Source organism: Sinocyclocheilus grahami, unplaced genomic scaffold (genome assembly GCF_001515645.1).
Source record: "Sinocyclocheilus grahami isolate Dianchi unplaced genomic scaffold, SAMN03320097.WGS_v1.1 scaffold1649.1, whole genome shotgun sequence".
Taxonomy (NCBI): Eukaryota; Metazoa; Chordata; class Actinopteri; order Cypriniformes; family Cyprinidae; genus Sinocyclocheilus; species Sinocyclocheilus grahami.
In genome coordinates this window covers 6,432-31,102 of record NW_015506828.1, presented here as the reverse complement: position 1 = coordinate 31,102, position 24,671 = coordinate 6,432, and the positions used below count along the sequence as shown (strand labels likewise).

The following is a 24,671-nucleotide window of genomic DNA, read 5'->3' as shown; positions in this document are numbered from 1 at the left end:
TTAGTGATTTCAATAAACAAAAAGTTAATATTAAGTAACTTACATTGTCTGACTATAACAGTATTGCCTGATTTTACTCTATTTTGTCAACTAAAATAGTTTCAAACAACTGAGCCGCTGCACATTCAAACACCGCGTTGTTTCGTTTATGAATGAATCTGCGTTTTAAAACGAATCTAGAGAGTCGATTCAATCACCCATTCATAAAGACCGTCACGTGCTTTGTTCCTGAATGAATCAGTCGTTCGAACGAATCAACTGAGTGAATGATTCAGTGATAAAATCCGTAACTTGCCGCCACCTGCTGGCAGTTTTAGTTTCTCATTTTCTTAACTTATTCTCACCATGAAGTTACTCTGAGCCTCATTAAATGTCTCACAAAAGCCACTTTTGTGTTCTTCTGTGCCCCCTCTGTAGCGCAAATTAATTTTGTTAATACGGATTTTATTTGATTGGTAACTTATTAATCTTATTCCATTGTTTTAATTAGCAATTTTGAAAAAAACTTCTAAAAATACACTTTTGAATTTGACAAAAGATAAAGCTAGACATTGTTATTTTGTTATTGTTCAGAAGGTGCTCCTGAATTTTTTTCTCTGTGCTCCTAATTATTATTATTTTTTTTTAATTAGCAGCACAAGTGCTCCTAAACATAAAAGTACGCGTAGAGCCCTGTTTAGTGAGTGTGGTGGTGCTGCTACGAGGCTGAGAGGGGAAAATCACAGTATACTCGCTACAAAGAGTTACAGTAATAACTGGTGAACACACTGAACTGATTTGATCTGAATAATGACTCTATTGTTTTCTGTAGAGCTGCTTTACAGCAGAAGCTAAATTTTCATATTTGATGACTGTTACAACATTAACACTGTTGCTGAACAATGACACTATTATCTCGTGACATTTCTGCTTGACAAGTCATTTGATAACTGATGAGGTTAGCAACAGTGTTTATTACTGTGAAGCTGTCCTGTATAAAGCGCTGTAGGAGTCTCATCAGGCTTTCTGGTTCATTTCAACATGTGCTGTGAAACCCACAGTGGTCATGTGATCTGGTCACCTGATTTTCTTCATATTGTCATCATCCAGCTCTTAATTGCCAAATGTGGAGAAATAAGCATTTAAGTATTATAAACACTGTAAGCATCATGAGTTTCCCTAAAGCTGCTGTGGATGTGACATTTCAAGGATTTCTGTGTTTTTTAAAAATGGTAGATGACCGAAAATGTTGTTAATGTAACCTTTGACCTCTAATCCAGATGTTAACATGCGGTGTAAATGGGTTTAAATCCATATAAGGACTAGTAATGCTGAGGCTTAAGCACCACTGAATAAACTTGTGTTTGTATGTGTATATATATATATGTGTGTGTGTGTGTGTATATGTATATAAATGTGTGCATAAGGGTGAGTCATGCATCTATTTCTATTGCTGATGCAGATCTTCTCCCACAGAGATCATCAGGTTCAGCAGAACTTACATTTGCCGATCCATCCGGCGCCGACCTAAAACACAAACAGCAGCTGATGAGTTTCAGAATAAACACGTTTACATGCATGCACTGATCAGATGCTTTTATCTAAACTGCAGTTAATGCACTCAAGGTACAGTACGCGTTCATTCAGTCCATGCATTCCCTTGAAATCAAACCCATGAGCCTTGCATTTCTCTAGTGTTTGAGCGACAGGAGCGCGCCTCTGCCCACCTCGAACAGCCCTCCGTTCTCCTGACACGCTTCATGACACAGCCACAGCACCAGCGGAGCCACGTACTCGGCCCTCAGCGACTGCACCAGATCTGAGACAGAGAAACTCAATCATAATCAAGAAATTGACAAAAATAACAAAAAAACGAATTTGACCTCCAAACCAAACTCCAGTGTTATTCGGCCCTAAACACAACCACCAAATTGGCAAATTACTTATCAATCAAATCATTAAAAGAAAGACAAATCCTTCCCAAATATCGACTCGGCGACTACGACTCCCGGATGCCGAGAGAACAGCAACTATGCAAACACTGTGACGTAAATCAAACAGAGGATAAAAAAACACTTTCTTCTTGTCTGCCCCAAATACACCACTACAAGACAAATATTCTTCCCACAGTTTGAAGCATTGAAATACGCTATATACATGCTTTGGCAACACTGTAACATATATGTGTCCCTGCAGCACAGAAGCAGTGTTAAGTCGCTGGGGGATATTTGTAGCAATAGCCAACAATACATTGTATGGGTCACAATTATACATTTCTCTTTTATGCCAAAAATCATTAGGATATTAAGTAAAGATCATGTTCCATGAAGATATTTAGTAAATGTCCTACCGTAAATATATCAAAACTTAATGTTTGATTAGTAATATGCATTGCTAAGAACTTCATTTGAACAACTTTAAAGATGATTTTCTCAATATTTAGATTTTTCTGCACCCTCAGATTCCAGATTTTCAAATAGTTGTATCTCAGCCTGAGATTGAAAAATTGGCACTTATGACTGGTTTTGTGCTCCAGGGTAACGTTTGTGTTACAGTGTTGCCAAAGCATTTTAGATGTGTAAAAATACAGAATATAATTACACCACAAAATAATAAAGGAGACTATAAATGAGAGAAAATAAATACAATAAAATAACAACAGCAGACAGTATTTCTAATATTAATTATAATAATTACAATTATATACAATGAAGAATGTCAAATAAAGCAAATGCGACCCTGGAGCACAAAACCAGTCATAAGGGTCCATTTTTCGAAATTGAGATGTATACATCATCTGAAAGCTGAATAAATAATCTTTCCATTGATGTATGGTTTGTTAGGATAGCACAATATTTGAAAATCTGGAATCTGAGGGTGCAAAAAAATCTAAATATTGAGAAAATCATCTTTAAAGTTGTTCAAATGAAGTTCTTAGCAATGCATATTACTAATCAAACATTAAGTTTTGATATATTTACGGTAGGGGCTTTACAAAATATCTTCATGGAACATGATCTTTACTTAATATCCTAATGATTTTTGGCATAAAAGAGAAATGTATAATTGTGACCCATACAATGTATTGTTGGCTATTGCTACAAATATCCCCCAGCGACTTCAGACTCCAGGGTCACAAATGAATTAACCATGTCGTATGGTGTGTATGTGTTTTGCAGCTGGTTTGACTGCCGTCTCATCCTCTCCGAGAGACAAATATGAACAATTCAATGCTTCAGATTGTGGGAAGGATATTTGTCTTGTAGTATCTGACTCTCAGAAAGGTGGAGGTGTAAGCTCTCTGACCTGGAGGCATGACGGTCTCGGTGAGGCGGGATCCTGCGGTCGGAGCGATGGTGTTGCAGTGGATGCTGTACTTCTGGCCTTCGATGGCCAGCGTGTTGGAGAGACCCAGCAGACCCAGCTTGGCCGCGCTGTAGTTGGCCTGGCCGAAGTTCCCGTAGATTCCCGCCGCGGACGACGTCATGATGATCCTGAGAACAGAGTCGAGAGCCGTGACGCTCGGCTGGAGAACACCACAGATGGCTTTTACAGACCTGCACTAACCTCCCAAACTTCTGGGTCTTCATGTGGTTCCAGGCGGCCCTCGTGACGAGGAAGGAGCCCCTCAGGTGCACGCGCTGAATCAGGTCTGAAACACAGCGCCGTGAGATCAGGGCCCGCATTCACAAAACATCCTCAAGTAGCTCAAAACTCGCCGATTTAGGAGAAAATCTTAAAAATAATGTGCGTGTCAGTCCTAAATGTTCGCTCTAAGAGTGTTTCACAAAGTGTTTTAGCTCTAAAACTAGCTCCTAAATCTGTGAAAGGTTAGGAGCAGTGAAGAGAGTCCTAAACCACAAGCTCTCCTAAAATAGCTGTTTCCGGCAATCTAACATTTTAGAAACATTTGATAACGAGCTTTAATAAAGGTATCGCCTTTGGTTTTGGAGGTTATCCCGACTCTAAATGATATCCTTGTTTTCATTAACCAGCTGGGCAAGAAGTAACAGCTGCTTGCTTTTCTTTTACGTTTGCACGTCTTCCTATCAGCCATGATTATTCTGCTCTGTTAATTAAAAGGCTGTTTAGATGCATATCCACTAATTATGAGAAGCACACAGGCTGAACATATACTTGTTTAATTAGTGACACTTAGGCTGCATTTTAAAACCTTTATGTGAATGTGGCAATTCACTTTTTTTTTTTTACCTTTATATATGGCAACATAGTGCTGTACAATATTTCTATGAATGAATCTCTGACAGAGACTATCAGCCAATCACTGTGTGCATAGTTAATAAGCTTGATGACATCATGCATAGCAACGAGCTCAGCCCCGCCCCCTTACTCTCAGCTTAAGACTTCTCTCTATTGCTTAGTACAAGTTTGCAGCTTTGTGAATAGGTTTAAAGAGAAAACAATTTTTTACGAGAACTCTTAGTGGTAAGATACAATGTTTTGTGAATACGAGCCCTGATCTTCTTTGCCATCAGTTGATTATGTGGATACGTACCCCAGTCTGCATCGCTGGTCCTAGCGAACGATCGGTCCCGCAGAATCCTTCAGAAAACAGCAGAGGAGAATTACACAGTCACCCAACACAACCAGTCTACTTTTAAAAGTAATGCATTACAATGTTGCGTTACTCCATTTAAAAAAGTAACCAATTATGTTACTTAGTTACTTTTTATGGAAAGTAATGCGTTACGTTACTTTTGAGTTACTTTTTAAAGCTGGGCAGGGCTTGCTTGTTTGATTTTAAATATAAAAAGTTCCTCTTTTACAAATGTAAAAGCCCTTTTCACACCAAAAGTGAAATGAATGCGCCTCAGGCTGAAATGTAAATGCACGTCTGTACAGTAGAGAGCGCAGCTCAAACTAATCATATGAAGAATATGACGCAGGAGAAGAAAATTCAACACTATTCAGCAATCTGTGTTTCATTTTTGCTTAGTATGGTTGAAGCGGATCATCGAAGGTCAGTAGAGAAGATTTTAGTTAATAAAATGGGATTAAATGCATTAATTATATTTGTCTTATTGCAGGTTTGTATAATATTCTGAGTTCGCATTTGATTGTTTGTATTGATTGTGAGGAGCACTGAATGTGTTTGTGTGCAGTGAGATGAGTAAACACATGTTCATATTTATTCTAGAACTACAGTAAGATCATGTTCACACAAAATTCCCAGAAGATTCCAAAAATCCTGGAATGTTTCTGAAATTTACTGGAAATTTTCCACCTTTTTGCAACCCTACTCCTGATTTCTGTCACCATGGCAACACGAGCGTCAGTCAATACATGGAAACAAAGTAACTCAGATTTTTCTCTCTAAACTAAAAAGTAATGCGTTACTTTACTAGTCAGTAATCTGGTTACGTAACTTGATCACAATCACACATCTGTGTGTGTTTGTTCATTGCTGAAGTGTGTTGAAATGTCTTCTTCTGCGTTCTACTGTACTTCCCCTTCAGCCTGAGGCGCATTCATTTCACTTCTGGTCTGAAAAGGCTTTTATATTTGCCAGAAATATAACTTTTTTTATTTTAAAAACAAACAAGCAAGCCCTGTCCAGATTTAAAAAGTAACGCAAAAGTAACGTAACGCATTACTTTCCATAAAAAGTAACTAGGTAATGTAATCAGTTACTTTTTTATGGAGTAACGCAACATTGTAATGCATTACTTTTAAAAGTAACTTTCCCCAACACTGCTCACAAGCATCCACTTACCCAGCGTTATTCACCACGATATCTGAAAACAACACAAACTGCTCATGAGCACTCAGAAACAACAGCAGCAGAATGAATCACTGTCAGACATCAATGCATTTATTTAAAGTATCATTTACTCTGAAATTCCTTCTGCACGTCTAGTATTTGATTTGCGCTAAAATGTAAAAGTGTAGAGCACAACAGTCGATCCGGAAGCAAAAACTTCTGGAAAAACATTCATTTTCTCCACAGTGAAATCTGTTCTCATTATTAAATGTATTTTTAAAATAATCATATTGAAAATAAATTACCCATGATGCTGCACAGAAAATTCCACCAATCAGAGAGTCACGTCAAGCAAGTCAAAATACTTCAATACTTGTGTATGTATATATATATATATATATATATATATATATATTAGAGCCCGCCCGATATATCGTTTTGCCGATATTATCGGCCGATATGAGCCTGTCGCCGATATATAGGTATCGGCGAATATGCCACATATATGAACATTTACTTTTACAGAACATAACGCATTTCACATGAAATTATGCCATGATTCCAGTTCCAAGGGAAAGTACACGTTACATTCAAAGGGCATTAAAGTGTGCGAGACGTGAATTTATATTGTATTTATTCACAGAGGTATATTATTTCACACTTCTCTAAAGCTTAAGTCTATGGAAAACCATTGAAACTTTGAACGGCCATATCTCCGTTTTCGGGGATTCGGGGGATCCCTTCAGCACGAGGAACCCTCTCGAACGCGAATCGAGTGTACGTTTAGAGGCCCGCTTTGCGCTGCGTTGATAGCCCCCGGGGTTCTGGAGTTACGGGTGGTTAAAGTCCAAGGGAACGTACACGTTACATTCAAAGCGCATTAAAGTGCGCGAGACGTGAATTTATATTTATTTACAGAGGTATATTATGTCACACTTCTCTAGTAAGTTCCGTCTGTGTGTGAAGACCGTAGCGCAAATCCGTGAATGAATGTTTCGAAGTTGAATGGAATTTAAAGTCCAGGTCAAGCGACGGATCAGGTGCATCGTGGAGGATCTCGAGAACATCTTGGGAGACCTGAAGGATGTGGCGAAGGAACTCAAAGAGGTGCGTGCCGAGCGTTATAAGCGCTGAGGATGATGATGATGATGAAGATGAAGATGAGCTCATGTCCATCGAGGCCTCGTGTAAACCTGTAAACATGACATTTACTCTGATGCTCGACATCATCATCATCATCATCATCATCATCAGACCTCTGGGCTTCATTCGTGTGAGTCAGATTCAAAGATTCGACTCTTTCCTGACGCTCATGTGATTGACAGCTGTCACTCATTCATTCATTCAGTGTTTAGATGTTAACTTCTCAGTCTGCTCTTATGTCTCATATTAAAGGAGTCATGTGATGTTGCTAAAAAGAACAGTATGCTGTGTATTTGGTGTAATGCAATGTGTTTATGCGGTTTAAGGGTAAAAAAACACATTATTTTCCACATGCTGTACATTATTGTTTCTCCTCTATGCCCCGCCTTTCTGAAACGTTACAAAGCTCATCGGTCTGAAAAGCGAGGTGTGCTGTGATTGGTCAGCTATCCAGTGCGTTGTGATTGGCCGAGTACCTCAAGCGTGTGACGGAAATGTTACGTGAGAATAAAAGTTACGCCTTCTTTCTTTGCGTGCACATTTGGGCGGCGTTATGCAAATCTTCCCACATAGTGATGTAGACATGTGGGGGCGTGTTAGAACGAGCCGTTTTAGGGGGGCGTGGTTAACTCTTAACTTTTATAAAGAATATCTCTTTGGATTTGAGACTTTAGTCTTTGCAACTTTACAGATCTTCTTTATGCACCAAGAGCTTGTAACACTCCAAAGAGAAAGGAAATCGCATCATATGACCCCTTTAAACATTTACGCCCTGAAACAAGTCATTTCTACATTACATGAGTCAGGATGCGTTTTATGATCTCGTGTTTTGCTGTTCACAAAATAGTTTCAAAGCAGCTTTACAGAAAACCATGTTAATGTTTGTAATATCTTTATAGTCGCATTTATCAGATTAGAGCTGTGCGTTAATATAGTTACATTTTGCACCGATGAGATTCTTTACAAAAGTGTTCTGAATGAACCAAACTAACAAAAAGATGTTTTTTTAAGAAGTCTTTAAGATGATTTAAAACTGACGTCTTACAGACGTGTGTCAGATGTTTGTACACAGCAGATGCTTTCCAGATGAAGCGATCTTTAACAGACCTCTTGAAGACGTACGTGTGCTTTCTTACATTTGATCATTTCCAAACATTATGGGAATGTTACTTTTGAATGTTCTCGGAACGTTCTGAAACAAGTAACATTTAAAAAAATAAAACATTATGCAAACATCCAACCTGAACCGTTTAAGGAAAATAAACGTTCCGCGAACAATGTATAAATAACATTTCTGTGAACATTATTAAAGTTACTTTGAACGAACATTACTAGTTCATAACTCAGAAGAACATTCGCTGTTAGCTGGGTGTGTGGGTAAAACGTTCTCCGAATGTTCTGGCAAGGTTCTCTTAAAGTTATGAACAATTGTTCTCCCAGTTACATTAATAGAACATTTGTTCAAAGGTGCATGTTCTCAAAATGCATCGCACAGAAATGTTACACATCGTTCTAACATTTTTTTAAATGTTGCTCTTGTTTCAGAGAACATTCAAAAGTAACGTTCCCATAACGATTGCAAAATGATAAACTGAAATGTTCCCTTAATGTTTGCATAACCAAGGGGGAAAAAAACGTTTTAAAACATTTATAAAACTGGATGTTTTGAACGTTCAGAAATGATGTTTAACGAGAACATTAGCAGATCATATTGTTAGCTGGGAAACTGCGTATACTTATCGTAGCTGTAGATTGGAGTTATGGATTTGTATTGTTTGTTCAGGATTATGATCGAGTCTGAAATGTTTGCAGCTCTTCATCACGTACAGTATCTGTTCATGATGATGCTACAGTATTTATGGAAACACAAGTTATGAACCAGCAACGTTTACAGAACGTTTGTTCAATGTTATCTGGTCTTTAATAATGTTCTCAAAATGTTACCACAAAAACGTTACTTGTACACAGTTCTAAAACTGAAACGTTTTAGTTGGACGTTTTTTAAATGTTGCTACTTGTTTCAGAACCTTCAAAGAACATTAAACAGTAACGTTCCCATAATGATTGCGAAACGATAAACCGGAATGTTCCCTTAACGTTCATATAACCAAGAAAAAAAACGTTTATAAAAACAATTTTAAAAAATGCAAGTTTGAACGTTCAGAAATAACTTAATGGGAATGTTATAAAAACGTTCTTAGAACATTTTGTTAGTTTGTAACATACAGCACACTCTCGTAAAGTGATATATCGCAAATCTCATCTGCGTTATTGTTTATATCACCGCGAAATGTAACTATATTATTGCACAGCTCTAATCTGATAAATGCGACTCTAAGGCATGAAGATATTATAAACATTAGCTTCATGGTTTTCTGTAAAGCTGCTTTGAAACAATGGTATGAACATCAGAACACGAGATCATAAAACTAGTGGTCGACCGATATCGGTTTTATGACAACCGATATCTTAGAGCATGGTGGCCGATATCATTTTAACTTATTCGAATTAATATTTAAGAAATAAATGTAAAATGATAAATGTGTAAAATAAGCATACTTATACTTTAGATGACAACTACTTGATTCTGTAATCCTATTACAGTATTTTTCACAAATAAAGAAATATTTAAAAAAAATATAAAGGAAGTAAACACTGTAACCAACAGGGCTGGGAAATTTTTGTGTGCATTGGGAATATTTCAATTTTTTTCAAATAATGTCAAGGTAACACTCATTTTACGTACAGCACACGTAAAGCGCAGCATAGTTTGAAACCACGAGTTTAAAGTTTGTCGATCGCGTCTTCTGTTCGCACGTCACGCAGAGAACACGCGATCATGCAATATACAAAATATATAAAGGAAGTAAACACTGTAACCAACAGGGCTGGGAAATTTTTGTGTGCATTGGGAATATTTAAATTTTTTTCAAATAATGTCAAGGTAACACTCATTTTACGTACAGCACACGTAAAGCGCAGCATAGTTTGAAACCACGAGTTTAAAGTTTGTCGATCGCGTCTTCTGTTCGCACGTCACGCAGAGAACACGCGATCATGCAATATACAAACGCACACTTTATAAGATCTCACAGCTGGATCCAACTAAGTCTGCAAGGTTTGTGAAATTAAATGTTTATTAGACATTCAACGATCTGTTTAAATGATATAAATGCGTATTTGCTGAATGCTGATGGTGCAGTAAATGAGAAAGTATTATGTTTGCCGTTCTATTACTAATAATATAAAAGCAATCGATGTAATACTTTTTGTATACCGTTTAATTCCTTTGTTTAACATGCTATCTGATTATTAGACAGAACTGTTAAACTGTGACAGCAAACAATGAAGAGGGAGAATGTTCTCAGCGCAGTCAAAATAAACGTTCCACCTTGAACACATCGGCCAAACAGAAAAAATTATCGTCCGATACCGATATTTGAAAAATGCCAAATATCGGCCGATATATCGACCTTGGCAATATATAGGTCGACCACTACATAAAACACATCCAGTTATATCACAGTTATACAGTGCTGGCCAAAATCATCACAACACTAGTATTTCCAGCAGCTATAAATGTGTTGAAGTCAGTTATTTCTATCGTTTGCTGTAGTGTGTCAGCAGGAAATATCGGTTTACATTTCCAAACATTCATTTGGCCATTAATTGTAATAATGCAGTGAGCTCTGATCTGATCATCATCAGTCTGTCTGGAGTCACATGAAGAAACAGAACAAACTGAGACAGACTCAATCCTGAAGAACTGATGCTTCAAGAAACCTCCTGCGAAGCTCCTGAGAAACTCTGCTCAAGTGCACCGAGGGCAAACGCTGCTTTAAACACAAAGATGCTCACACCAAATGTTGATTTCATTTAGTTCATAGAAGCTAATTGATAAAAAAAATCTATTTATGACATTATTATTGACAGCATCCTCATTTTACGTAATTTTTACACAAGTGATAGATAGATAGATTCTAGGCGGCTGCTAGGGTGTTGCTGTGCGGTTGCTAGGGTACCTGGGGTGGTTGCTAAGGTGTTGCTATGAGGTTGTTAGGGTACGCAGGGTGGTTGCTAGGGTGTTGCAATGTGGTTGCTAGGGTGCCCGGGGCGGTTGCTAGGGTGCTGCTATGCATTTGCTAGGCTGCCCAGGGTGGTTGCTAAGGTGTTCCTATGCGGTTGCTAGGGTACCTGGGGCAGTTGCCAGGGTGCTGCTATGTGGTTGCTAGGCTACCCAGGGTGGTTGCTAAGGTGTTGCTATGCCATTGCTAGGGTACCCATGGCGGTTGCTAGGGTGTTACTAGCATGTTGTTAACATGATTAGCATGTTGCTAGCATCAAACTTTTCACAGTACTGTAGCTTCGCAGGAGGTTTCTTGAAGCATCAGTTCTTCTGGATTGAGTCTGTCTCAGTTTGTTCTGTTACTTCATGTGACTCCAGACAGACTGATGATGATCAGAGCTCAAATCTCACTGCACTATTACAATTAATGGCCAAATGAATGTTTGGAAATGTAAACAGATATTTCCTGCTGACACACTACAGCAAACGATAGAAATAACTGACTTAAACTCATTTTTAGCTGCTGGAAATACGAGTGCTCTGATTTTGGCCAGGACTGTATAACGGATGGTGTCTCTAGAGCACCTGGTTTCTTGTGCACGTTCATCTCGTCTCACATCGGACTCTTCTCAGGTGGTTGAGGAGATCGACTGCCTGACGTCTGATCTCCGTCTGGAGGAGGATCTGACGGACAGCTCCAAGACGGACACGCTCAACAGCAGCTCCAGCAGCACCACCACGGCCTCCAGCGTCAAGATCTACCCCGAGGAGACGCTCTTCAGACCGCCAGCCGTCCTCACCGTCCTGAAGAGACCCACGCCGCCAGTTCCTCCGCTCCGGAGCACTCCGTCCAGAGCCGAGGAGATCCCGCTGATGCAGAACGGAGCGCCCAGCAGAGACTCTGCGAAGAGCCTCGGCGAGAGCCGCTGTCCTCAGACCACGAGAGAGCGAGTGCGCTTCAGCGAGAAGGTGCAGTATCACGGCTACTGCCCAGACTGTGACACGAACAGCACAGAGCTGCACTTACACACCGAGCTGATCGACACCAAACCCAGCCCCGTCCATCAGTGCTCCGAGAACGGCGTCCTCGCTTTCCCCTCGCAGAAACCACACAAGACCATTTTACGCAAGTCCACCAGCACCACCGTTTGACGCAGACCGAGGCTGAACGAACTTCTCTTTATAGTTTCCTTTTGTTTGGAGAGGAGACAGAAGGAGAGTGTTGAACGGTAAGAGCTTTCAGAATCAGGAGGCGACAGCCATTTGTGACCACAAAACCAGTCATGAGGGTCAGTTTTTTAAAATTGAGGTTTATGCATCATCTATTTGAAAATCTGGAATCTGAGGGTGCAAAAAAATCTAAATATTGAGAAAATCATCTTTAAAGTTGTTCAAATGATGTTCTTAGCAATGCATATTACTAATCAAACATTAAGTTTTGATATATTTACGGTAGGAGATTTACAAAATATCTTCATGGAACATGATCTTTACTTAACATCCTAATGATTATTGACATAAAGGAAAAATCTATAATTTCGACCCATACAATGTATTGTTGGTTATTGCTACAAATACAGTGGGTACGGAAAGTATTCAGACACCCTTAAATTTTTCACTCTTTGTTATATTGCAGCCATTTGCTAAAATCATTTAAGTTTTTTTCCTCATTAATGTACACACAGCACCCCATATTGACAGAAAAACACAGATAAAGGAAAAATCTATAATTTCGACCCATACAATGTAGGGTTAGGGTTAGGGTTAGGTTATTACTACAAATACAGTGGGTACGGAAAGTATTCAGACACCCTTAAATTTTTCACTCTTTGTTATATTGCAGCCATTTGCTAAAATCATTTAATTTTTTTTCCTCATTAATGTACACACAGCACCCCATATTGACAAAAAAAAATGAACTTAAATGATTTTAGCAAATGGCTGCAATATAACAAAGAGTGAAAAATTTAAGGGGGTCTGAATACTTTCCGTACCCACTGTATCCCCCAGCGACTTAACACTGCTTTTGTGCTCCAGGGTGCTTCCTTCATCATTAAAGGAATAGTTCAGCCAGAAATGTGTTCACCCTCAGGATCTTCCGAGATCAGGATGAATTTGTTTCTTCATCAGGTTTGTAGAAATGTATCACTGCATCAGTGTCTCGCTGCAAGTGAATGGGTGCCGTCAGAATGAGAGTCCAAACAGCTGATAAAAACATCACAATAATCCACAGCACTCAGTGAACATCTGGAGAAGACAAAAGCTGAAACACATCCAGCATTAAGACGCTTTTAACTCAAATACCATAGAGTCCATAATCCATAATAACTCTTCCTCCAGTGAAAAAGTGCATCTGCTGTTGTCTCTCGCATCAAAATCCAGCCACATATGTGTTTAGATCTGTTTAAACGCTGCTTGATCTGTGCAGATTTCTCTCCTGATTCACACCAGAACACTGACTCACTGGAGGAAGAGTTATTATGGCCATCAGGTTGTTAAAAGCATCATAAAAATCCGGCTGTTGTTGGCTCAATCCTCTCAATATTACACGCATTTCACATCTTATTCTCAGTGGACACTTTTCACAGACTGTGACGCTTATCCACAGTTATTAACATCATAAATCTAAGTTTTTATTTAGTCTTTTTTTTTTTTTTTAAAGATTATGGGTTTCTAACACTATACTTAGTTTTTCTGACACTTCAATAGAATTAGAGTAAACTAGTTAACACTGCTGTGTGAGTACAGGAGTGACGGATAATTAATTGCATCTGTTATATGCAATTAATTAAATGAATCCAGCATTGATCAGTGTTTCACAACGGCAGGTTGAACATTATCGTCAACTAAAACTGTTACAAAAAAAACAAAAGAAATTACTTGAAATAAAAACATTTACTGAAATAAATTATAAGTTTTATTTCAGCCAGTTTCACAGACAATACAATAAGAAAACAGTTAAAAAACAATTAAAAATGCATTACTATATGTAAAATAAAAATATTTAAAATAATATACATTATATTTCAGCTAGTTTCCAAGGCAACACAATTAAAAAATAATAATAATTACTCGACGTGAAAAAATATAAATAATTATTTCCGCTAGTTTTTCCAGGCAACAAAATAAAAAAAGTTAAAACAATTAATTACTTAAAATAATATACTTTTTATTTCAGCTAGTTTCAAAGGCGCTATACCTCATTTTTATTTTAGTTTCAGTTAAAATACTAAAATAACTAAAACTATATATGCAAATAATAAAAGAATACAAAATAAAAAAACAACAAAATTACTAAAATGTTAAGTAAAATTAAAATGAACAAAATGTGAAAAATTCTAATTCAAAAGCTATGATAGCACACGGCAAAAAAGATTCTCTTGCTTGTTTGTGTCTTGTGTTCTAGTATAAATATCTAAACATTCTTGAATCAAGATGCATTTACTGTACGAGTGAAATGATTTAAGATATTATGTCTTGTTTTCTGTAAAAAAAATAAAAATGTGTTAGTTTTTGCTTAAAACAAGTAAAATATCTGCTAATGGTGCAAGAAAAATAATCTTGTTTAGCCGTTGAATTAAGATTAATTTTCTTACCGCATTGGCAGATATTTCTGCTTGTTTTAAGCAAAAACTAACACAATTTTGATTATTTGTTTAGAAATCAAGACGTAATATCTTAAATCATTTCACTCGTACAGTAAATGCATCTTGATTCAAGAATGTTTAGATATTTATACTAGAACACAAGACACTAACACTGAGCAAGAGAATCATTTGAATCATTATGAAGAGGACAGACGTGATGCTCTTACGGTCAGGTTTCAGGAAAGACGTCAGCGTCTGTAAACATAAACATTTGGCGTGTGTTTTCAGAGATGCTCATCTGCAGATCAGTAGGAGGACAGAAATGAAGTCTCCTACACAGCAGCGGCTCATTCACATCTTCTTCTTCTGCTCTCCTGCTGATGCTTTCTCTGTTCCCTGCAGCTCACCTTCATCTCATCACGCTCGCCTCGCCTCGCCTCGCCGTTCCTGACAGAAAGAGGTGTTCTTCACAGCGGAGCCAGAGCAGTTGATCACATCACCCTTTAAAGAAAAGAAACCAAAAACGACTAACAATCCACCGCGAAAGACACATTCAGTCCAACGCTGCCAGAGAATCAGAAGTTTGTAAAGGACCTTCTGTGTTTTTGTAAAGAAAGCCTTCAAATACAAGAAGCATATTTTTGATATTTTCTAAGATGATTTTAAAGATGTCACACAGTATATGATGGAAAATGTATTTATGTACTGATTAAAAAACATGAAGTCATCTGCACGCGTCTGTATTAAATCACAGATGAGTTTGAGTTAGAGCTGAGAGAATAAATGATGAAAGCGGACAGCTCTCGTTAGTAGAGGTTAACCATCACTAGTAGTGATGTGATGAAGCACGGTTATAATATAAAGTGGAGTGTGTGTTTGTGGAACGTTGCTTTGGAAATGTAACAGGTTACAGACTCACAAGTTATTTAAAATGCAACAAGTAACAATTACTTAAAGTAGCTGATTACATTTGATACTTTTATACGATTCTAAAGAATGTTTGTAACATGTAAAGCAGGCAGGTTAACCTCAGCACTGATTACTCTCAGACTTTCACAATCCTTCAGCACTTGAATTAAGATTATAAAAAAATTAATTTTAAAGCACAGCCACCACAAAACCAGATGAGATCGCTCTGAGGTTAAATACAGATTTAAAATCATAATAGCTGTGATGCTGTTTTTTACTTTGTGTAGTTATGACTGGAAACACTAACAAAAAAATAAAGCATGCACATAAACCCAAATAGAACATAAATCAGTTATGTAATAAGCGTGTGTTCTAAACTCATCTCATATTTTAGAGCAGTCGATGCAATTTATGAAAGAATGCAATTAAATCTGTATGCATGTGAAAATACTCAGATGTAACCTTTGCAATCGTTACATTTATTTTGTAATTGAGGAGAGAGATGTTTCCACCTGCTGGACCAGAAAGAGCCGAGAGATGCACACTGAAGAGCCAGATTCTGTGATGGTGAGATATTAATATTCATAACCTGTGTGGAAGGCTCATGGGAAACTGTAGACATAGCATTTAGTTAACCATCATTTAAAGTCAACACTTCACGCCACCATGACTTTTCCATTCTTATATGGGCTTTTTCCATATAATATATCATTTTTACTAGAGACTATCAAATGTGTATTTGTTTTAAAAATGCCCATGTCATTATATTTAAGATTTAATTCATTTCCGTGTCTCTTCCAGGTCTAGAAACAACACTTTTGAAAGGAATCTTCCTCGTGTGGTTCTTCAAAGACATAAAACAGTTGTTGAGGAATATCTTGATTTGTTTGTTTGATTCGTCTCATCTCGAGGCTGATTTAAAGGCTCATGTCATTAGATTATAACAATGCACTTCCGTTTCAGGTCTCTCGTCCCATGATGCCGTGCTGCTGAGAGCGGGAGAGCGGGGCATGTTGTCACACAGTTCACTGCAGTGTTTCTCAGGACGGGTTTGTTCTCGATTAGTAACAAGCTCTAATATTTATTTATTTATCTTTTATTTTTCCAGGAAGGTCCCACTGAGATACAAGAAATCTCTTCTTCCAGGGAGTCCTGGCCAAGATGACCGTACAAAAGTTTCACAAACATACACCTCACAAGACAAAATTATATAGAACCAAAGCAAAAACAATAATCATAAATCAGTACATTAATTAAAACAACAACATGGTTCATTTGCTAAACCCTGCACTAAATGTTTCTAATGGAGTTACATATGGGGCATGTTGTCACACTGTAAATAACGCTGTCTTCTGATTCAGACTGTATTGTAGGCCATTAATGTGTTTTCCGCAACAGCTGAATCACATGCTGTTAAAAAGTAACTTTTTTAAGCAACTTATTACATCACAATTCTGACTTTTTTGTTCTTATAAAGCAGCGACAATAAGTAGTAATTTTGAGATTTTTCTTGCAATTTTGAGTTTTTATTTTGCAAATCTGTTTTTCTCTGAGTTTACATCTCGCAGCTCTGTCTGTTTTTGGAATAGAATAAGAAAAAATTGGGTTTTGTAATTAAAATAAGAAATATCTTGATTTTTTTTATTTTTTATTTAAGTTTGGTTTGATTTGCCCTGTTTTACTTTTTTTTTTTTTATTATTAAAGTAATCTTGAAGATCTGCTTGAGAAACACTGATTTGAACTCCACTAGACAGGACATTTTTTGCTGCTGTCTCTTTAAATCTTTGTGGTGTTGCAGATGAAAAGGACCGAGGCCAGGGCTAACTCTACACAAGGGGGATTTTATTACAACAAAGACCACCAGACAACTGGAGTCACAGCAATCATCAGAACACTCTTAAAGGGATAGTTCACCCAAAAATGAAAATGTGATGTTTATCTGTTTACCCCCGGGGCATCTGAGATGTAGGTGACTTTGTTTCTTCAGTAGAACACATTTGATGATTTTTAACTCCAGCCGTTGCAGTCTATCAGTCGTATAATGCATGGCAATGGTAACAAAATCTATGAGAGTAAAAAAAACATGCGCAGACAAATCCAGATTAAACCCTGCGGCTCGTGACGACACACTGATGTCCCAACACACGAAACGATCAGTTTGTGCCAGAAACCCAACAGTATTTATATAATATTTTACCTCTAATACACCGCTATGTCCAGCTGCTTTGAGCGCGCGCACAGCATCCGGTGAACATTCTTGAATCAAGATGCATTTACTGTACGAGTGAAATTATTTAAGATATTATGTCTTGTTTTCTGTAAAAAAAATAAAAATGTGTTAGTTTTTGCTTAAAACAAGTAAAATATCTGCTAATGGTGCAAGAAAAATAATCTTGTTTAGCCGTTGAATTAAGATTAATTTTCTTACCGCATTGGCAGATATTTCTGCTTGTTTTAAGCAAAAACTAACACAATTTTGATTATTTGTTTAGAAATCAAGACGTAATATCTTAAATCATTTCACTCGTACAGTAAATGCATCTTGATTCAAGAATGTTTAGATATTTATACTAGAACACAAGACACTAACACTAAGCAAGAGAATGATTTGAATCATTATGAAGAGGACAGACGTGATGCTCTTACGGTCAGGTTTCAGGAAAGACGTCAGCGTCTGTAAACATAAACATTTGGCGTGTGTTTTCAGAGATGCTCATCTGCAGATCAGTAGGAGGACAGAAATGAAGTCTCCTACACAGCAGCGGCTCATTCACATCTTCTTCTTCTGCTCTCCTGCTGATGCTTTCTCTGTTCCCTGCAGCTCACCTTCATCTCATCACGCTCGCCTCGCCTCGCCGTTCCTGACAGAAAGAGGTGTTCTTCACAGCGGAGCCAGAGCAGTTGATCACATCACCCTTTAAAGAAAAGAAACCAAAAACGACTAGCAATCCACCGCGAAAGACACATTCAGTCCAACGCTGCCAGAGAATCAGAAGTTTGTAAAGGACCTTCTGTGTTTTTGTAAAGAAAGCCTTCAAATACAAGAAGCATATTTTTGATATTTTCTAAGATGATTTTAAAGATGTCACACAGTATATGATGGAAAATGTATTTATGTACTGATTAAAAAACATGAAGTCATCTGCACGCGTCTGTATTAAATCACAGATGAGTTTGAGTTAGAGCTGAGAGAATAAATGATGAAAGCGGACAGCTCTCGTTAGTAGAGGTTAACCATCACTAGTAGTGATGTGATGAAGCACGGTTATAATATAAAGTGGAGTGTGTGTTTGTGGAACGTTGCTTTGGAAATGTAACAGGTTACAGACTCACAAGTTATTTAAAATGCAACAAGTAACAATTACTTAAAGTAGCTGATTACATTTGATACTTTTATACGATTCTAAAGAATGTTTGTAACATGTAAAGCAGGCAGGTTAACCTCAGCACTGATTACTCTCAGACTTTCACAATCCTTCAGCACTTGAATTAAGATTATAAAAAAATTAATTTTAAAGCACAGCCACCACAAAACCAGATGAGATCGCTCTGAGGTTAAATACAGATTTAAAATCATAATAGCTGTGATGCTGTTTTTTACTTTGTGTAGTTATGACTGGAAACACTAACAAAAAAATAAAGCATGCACATAAACCCAAATAGAACATAAATCAGTTATGTAATAAGCGTGTGTTCTAAACTCATCTCATATTTTAGAGCAGTCGATGCAATTTATGAAAGAATGCAATTAAATCTGTATGCATGTGAAAATACTCAGATGTAACCTTTGCAATCGTTACATTTATTTTGTAATTGAGGAGAGAGATGTTTCCACCTGCTGGACCAGAAAGAGCCGAGAGATGCACACTGAAGAGCCAGATTCTGTGATGGTGAGATATTAATATTCATAACCTGTGTGGAAGGCTCATGGGAAACTGTAGACATAGCATTTAGTTAACCATCATTTAAAGTCAACACTTCACGCCACCATGACTTTTCCATTCTTATATGGGCTTTTTCCATATAATATATCATTTTTACTAGAGACTATCAAATGTGTATTTGTTTTAAAAATGCCCATGTCATTATATTTAAGATTTAATTCATTTCCGTGTCTCTTCCAGGTCTAGAAACAACACTTTTGAAAGGAATCTTCCTCGTGTGGTTCTTCAAAGACATAAAACAGTTGTTGAGGAATATCTTGATTTGTTTGTTTGATTCGTCTCATCTCGAGGCTGATTTAAAGGCTCATGTCATTAGATTATAACAATGCACTTCCGTTTCAGGTCTCTCGTCCCATGATGCCGTGCTGCTGAGAGCGGGAGAGCGGGGCATGTTGTCACACAGTTCACTGCAGTGTTTCTCAGGACGGGTTTGTTCTCGATTAGTAACAAGCTCTAATATTTATTTATTTATCTTTTATTTTTCCAGGAAGGTCCCACTGAGATACAAGAAATCTCTTCTTCCAGGGAGTCCTGGCCAAGATGACCGTACAAAAGTTTCACAAACATACACCTCACAAGACAAAATTATATAGAACCAAAGCAAAAACAATAATCATAAATCAGTACATTAATTAAAACAACAACATGGTTCATTTGCTAAACCCTGCACTAAATGTTTCTAATGGAGTTACATATGGGGCATGTTGTCACACTGTAAATAACGCTGTCTTCTGATTCAGACTGTATTGTAGGCCATTAATGTGTTTTCCGCAACAGCTGAATCACATGCTGTTAAAAAGTAACTTTTTTAAGCAACTTATTACATCACAATTCTGACTTTTTTGTTCTTATAAAGCAGCGACAATAAGTAGTAATTTTGAGATTTTTCTTGCAATTTTGAGTTTTTATTTTGCAAATCTGTTTTTCTCTGAGTTTACATCTCGCAGCTCTGTCTGTTTTTGGAATAGAATAAGAAAAAATTGGGTTTTGTAATTAAAATAAGAAATATCTTGATTTTTTTTATTTTTTATTTAAGTTTGGTTTGATTTGCCCTGTTTTACTTTTTTTTTTTTTATTATTAAAGTAATCTTGAAGATCTGCTTGAGAAACACTGATTTGAACTCCACTAGACAGGACATTTTTTGCTGCTGTCTCTTTAAATCTTTGTGGTGTTGCAGATGAAAAGGACCGAGGCCAGGGCTAACTCTACACAAGGGGGATTTTATTACAACAAAGACCACCAGACAACTGGAGTCACAGCAATCATCAGAACACTCTTAAAGGGATAGTTCACCCAAAAATGAAAATGTGATGTTTATCTGTTTACCCCCGGGGCATCTGAGATGTAGGTGACTTTGTTTCTTCAGTAGAACACATTTGATGATTTTTAACTCCAGCCGTTGCAGTCTATCAGTCGTATAATGCATGGCAATGGTAACAAAATCTATGAGAGTAAAAAAAACATGCGCAGACAAATCCAGATTAAACCCTGCGGCTCGTGACGACACACTGATGTCCCAACACACGAAACGATCAGTTTGTGCCAGAAACCCAACAGTATTTATATAATATTTTACCTCTAATACACCGCTATGTCCAGCTGCTTTGAGCGCGCGCACAGCATCCGGTGCGTGAGGTGTGTACGCGCTCTGGCGTAGTTTACGCGAGCGCCGGAAGTGATCTCTCGTGCGTATACGTCACTCATTGTTTACACAGTGCACAGTCATTGTAGGTACGACGGCTAATCAAAATGGTACTTACTTGCGCTTATCCGGATTGTTCAAACCGACTTAAAACTAAAAGATTACGTTCTCTCGCGCGAACTCATTCGGGAGTTATGACTTTCCACGTATTCCCAACTTCTGAGCCTGCTCGCCTGAAGTTATGGTTGATTGTTAGAGGTAAAATATGATATAAATACTGTTGGGTTTCTCGCACAAACCGATTGTTTCATGTCGTAGGACATCAGTGTGTCGTCACGAGCCGCAGGGTTTAATTTGGATTTGTCTGCGCATGTTTTTTTTACTCTCATAGATTTTGTTACCATTGCCATGCATTATACGACTGACAGACTGCAACGGTTGGACTTAAAAATCATCAAATGTGTTCTACTGAAGAAACAAAGTCACCTACATCTCAGATGCCCCGGGGGTAAGCAGATAAACATCACATTTTCATTTTTGGGTGAACTATCCCTTTAAGCTCCTTCTCTATCTTGTTACTTATCATGTTGTTATACTGCCACCTAGCAGTCATGTGCAGAATCACAGTGTAAGGCAGCAACAACGGTTACCCAAGAAGACATCAATATAGGCTTAATAAATATCTGGCAATAACAACTAAAATGAAATTATTTCGTACATGAAACTCAGAACACTTGCAAAGGAATATGTTTGACCTTGTGCAAAAACAAAGCAAAAGCAATTTTATACACTTCACATCTCAGTCATTCACATTATGTAATCTTTATGCCACTTAGGTTCCGATCTCAAACGTGACTGTTTTGGTTCAGTATTCAGGGTGGGTTGTGTCGAGGTTGGCGTAGTGGGTAATGTTACAGTTGGAATACAGTCCAGACATCCACTCTCAGGTGCGGAGGCAGAACGGGCAGAAGTGTGTGGCATTCCATCGCTTTCCATCGCTTAGAAGAAAGGTGTTTGGTCCCACACGCTCTTCCACAGTTAAGGGAGCAGAGAATTTAGGGTGTGATTTAGGAACAAAGCGAGGAATTCTGACCCTCACTTTCTCTCCTTGAACAAAAGATGGTGTACGTGCATGCCGCTTAGTGTCAGTGTACTGCTTCATCTTGGCTTTTTCTTTTCCACAGTGTCATGGAAAATGGCAAAATGTTGGTTCGCAGTTTTCGTCCATAGAGCAGTTCATAAGGCGAGGTTGAGGTAGTTGCATGCGGCATAGCACAGTACACTTGAAGCCAGTTAGTCACAGCCTCCTTCCAGGGCTGCGACTGCAAGATGGCTGTTTGTATGCAGCCTTTCAGGGCACGATGGAACCTCTCGACTGCTCCATTGGCTGCGGGGTAGTACACGGATGTCTTGTTGTGCTGTATACCTCTAGTCTGTAGAAATTCACAGAAGGCTGCCGATGTAAACTGCGTTCCATTATCCGTGACGACGGTTTCTGGATTCCCTTGACAGCTGAAAACAGTGGTCAAGAAGTCTAAGCCTGCATCAGTTGAGGCGGACGGGCAAAAAGCAAGCTCTGGCCACTTTGAATAGTAGTCAGTCAGAGTCACAGCATACCGACAAGCAGGAACAGCAGTCTCAAATGGCCCTACAATATCAAGGCCCAATTTCTTCCAGGGACCGTCAGGGAGTGGAACAGGCTGTAGAGGAGCTGGGTGAGTGAAAGCTGTCTTATCATTGGACTAGCAAGAGATACAGGCAGATATGCAGGCCTGCACCTGGGAGTCCATGTGAGGCCATCAGTAAAGGTCGCACAGACGCTGTTTAGTGCGTACAATACCCTGATGACCTTCATGGGCCAGCGTGATCAGTGTGTGGCGCAATGAGACAGGCACCACAAGTCTGACACCATGGAAGATGTAAAAACCCTGGACTGAAAACTCATCCCTCAGCTTATAGTAAGGGGTTAGATTTTGGGCAACGGCACATATTGAGGGAGGCCACCCACGGCTAATCTGTTCCTGGAGAGCCACCATTTCTGAACAAGAAGAACAAGCACGGTCAAAATCAGAGACTGGCAGGGAACTTAGTGCTGAGGAAATCAGTGCTACCAGTTCGGGTTCCACATCTGTGGATGCATCAGCTGGCCCGTGCAGAGGGAGGCGGGAAAGGCAGTCTGCGGTGGGATTTTGTGTTCCTGGTTTATAGACTACCTCATAGTCGAAACAAAGCAGGCGTGCCGACCAGCGGGCAATGCGCAATCCTGCTCTATTCATTCCCTTTGTAGTAAGCAATGTCGTAAGACCTTGGTGGTCGGTACGTAAGGTAAAACGTGTACCCCGCAATTATGTGCGCCACTTCTCTGTAGCCCACACACACGCGAGTGCCTCTTTTTCCACGATTGAGTATTTACTCTCTGTCACCGTCAGAGTACGTGATGCAAAAGCCACTGGTTTCTCTGTGCCGTCTTGCTGAATTTGGGAAAACACAGCTCCCAGCCCATAATTACAAGCATCGGTCGAGATGACCGAGCGAAGGGAGGGGTCGTACAGGGCTAGGGCAGAGCTGCACACCAGGAGCTGTTTCACATTTTCAAAACTGGCCTGTGCAGCTTCAGACCATGTGAAAGTCTCTTTGCCCTTGGCACACTCGCGCATGGGGGCTATCACCATTGCAAAATTTGGAATAAACTTTGAGTACCAGGATGCAAGACCCAAAAAGGATCGCAGAGCAGCGGCATCAGATGGAGGTGGCGCTTTAAGTATTGCATCCACATGCTCATGGTCAGGCAGAATACCATCTGCTGTGACGACATGACCTAGGAAGTGCAGTGTAGTCTGTCGAAAGTGGCACTTGTCATTGTTTAGGACCAGTCCAGCCTCTTTTAGCTTCAGCAGAACAGTATCAAGAGTCCGGTCGTGTTCATCAGCAGTGACAGCATAGACAATCAAATCGTCCAAATAGTTCCGGACACCAGGTACCCCTTCCAGGATGGTTGCCATCATCTTCTGGAATGCTGATGCAAGGCCATAAGGGACCCTGCAAAATCGAAAGAAGCCTTTATGCGTAATAAATGCCGTAATGTCCCTACTGTCCTTGTGGAGAGGTATCTGGTAGTATGCGTTGGCAAGGTCGATAGTAGAGAAAATTTTAGCACCATGCAGGCTGGAGAGCAACTCGTCTACATGTGGTAGTGGGTAACAGTCAGTGACCACAGCCTTGTTTGGCTCGCGAAGAGCCGTACACATTCGTATGCCTCCATTTTTTTTCTTGTAACTACAATGGGAGAAACCCAAGCAGAGGCATCAATTTCTTTTATGATGCCAGCATGGAGGAGGCGGTCAAGCTCATTTGAGACAGCATCCCTCACTGCGAATGGTAAACGCTGCAGTTTCTGACGGATGGGTTGGACTGTAGGATCCATTTTTACTTTATGTACGAACTGTTTTACACATCCTATCTCAGTTGGGGGTGCAAGGAAGGTCGCAATTGTGGACAGGACAGGAGTGACTGGTATGGTTTCTGCAGTTGTGACTGTATCAGCATTAATAGAGAGATGCAGGCTATTGATTAAGTCCATACCTAGTAATGCCGTGCCATCCTCTACCACTAAGAGTGTGGCTGAAGCACTAGAATTTTCTACACGCACCTGAGCATGGAGACATCCAAGTACTGGT

At 38.9% G+C, this 24,671-nt stretch overlaps 2 protein-coding genes across 2 annotated transcripts in view; one reads left to right on the top strand and one right to left on the bottom strand.

Moving 5' to 3' along the window:
- The window catches only part of hsd17b4 (hydroxysteroid (17-beta) dehydrogenase 4), a gene marked incomplete at its 5' end in the record, with an annotated part of 17,973 nt that extends 12,186 nt beyond the window's left edge, over positions 1–5,787 (bottom strand). The window contains 6 exons of the mRNA XM_016258142.1: positions 1,482–1,506; positions 1,707–1,798; positions 3,286–3,473; positions 3,547–3,631; positions 4,496–4,542; positions 5,714–5,787. Coding sequence (XP_016113628.1) covers positions 1,482–1,506; positions 1,707–1,798; positions 3,286–3,473; positions 3,547–3,631; positions 4,496–4,542; positions 5,714–5,787 — 511 coding nt within the window. The remainder of the gene's footprint in view (positions 1–1,481; positions 1,507–1,706; positions 1,799–3,285; positions 3,474–3,546; positions 3,632–4,495; positions 4,543–5,713) is intronic.
- A 919-nt stretch (positions 5,788–6,706) lies between these two features.
- On the top strand, positions 6,707–15,215 carry prr16 (proline rich 16). The gene is made up of 3 exons (XM_016258141.1): positions 6,707–6,808; positions 11,544–12,139; positions 14,900–15,215. Exons 1-2 carry the CDS (start codon positions 6,707–6,709, stop codon positions 12,060–12,062), a joined length of 621 nt encoding a protein of 206 aa, XP_016113627.1. The 3' UTR covers positions 12,063–12,139; positions 14,900–15,215.
- The last annotated feature ends 9,456 nt before the right edge of the window (positions 15,216–24,671 follow it).

What these genes read in the sequence shown, in the direction of transcription:
- prr16 (XM_016258141.1), top strand. Translation starts at nt 6,707, where the DNA reads ATGGAATTTAAAGTCCAGGTCAAGCGACGGATCAGGTGCATCGTGGAG. An exon ending in TGGCGAAGGAACTCAAAGAG is followed by an intron (nt 6,809 to 11,543) that starts GTGCGTGCCGAG and finishes GACTCTTCTCAG; the next exon opens with GTGGTTGAGGAGATCGACTG.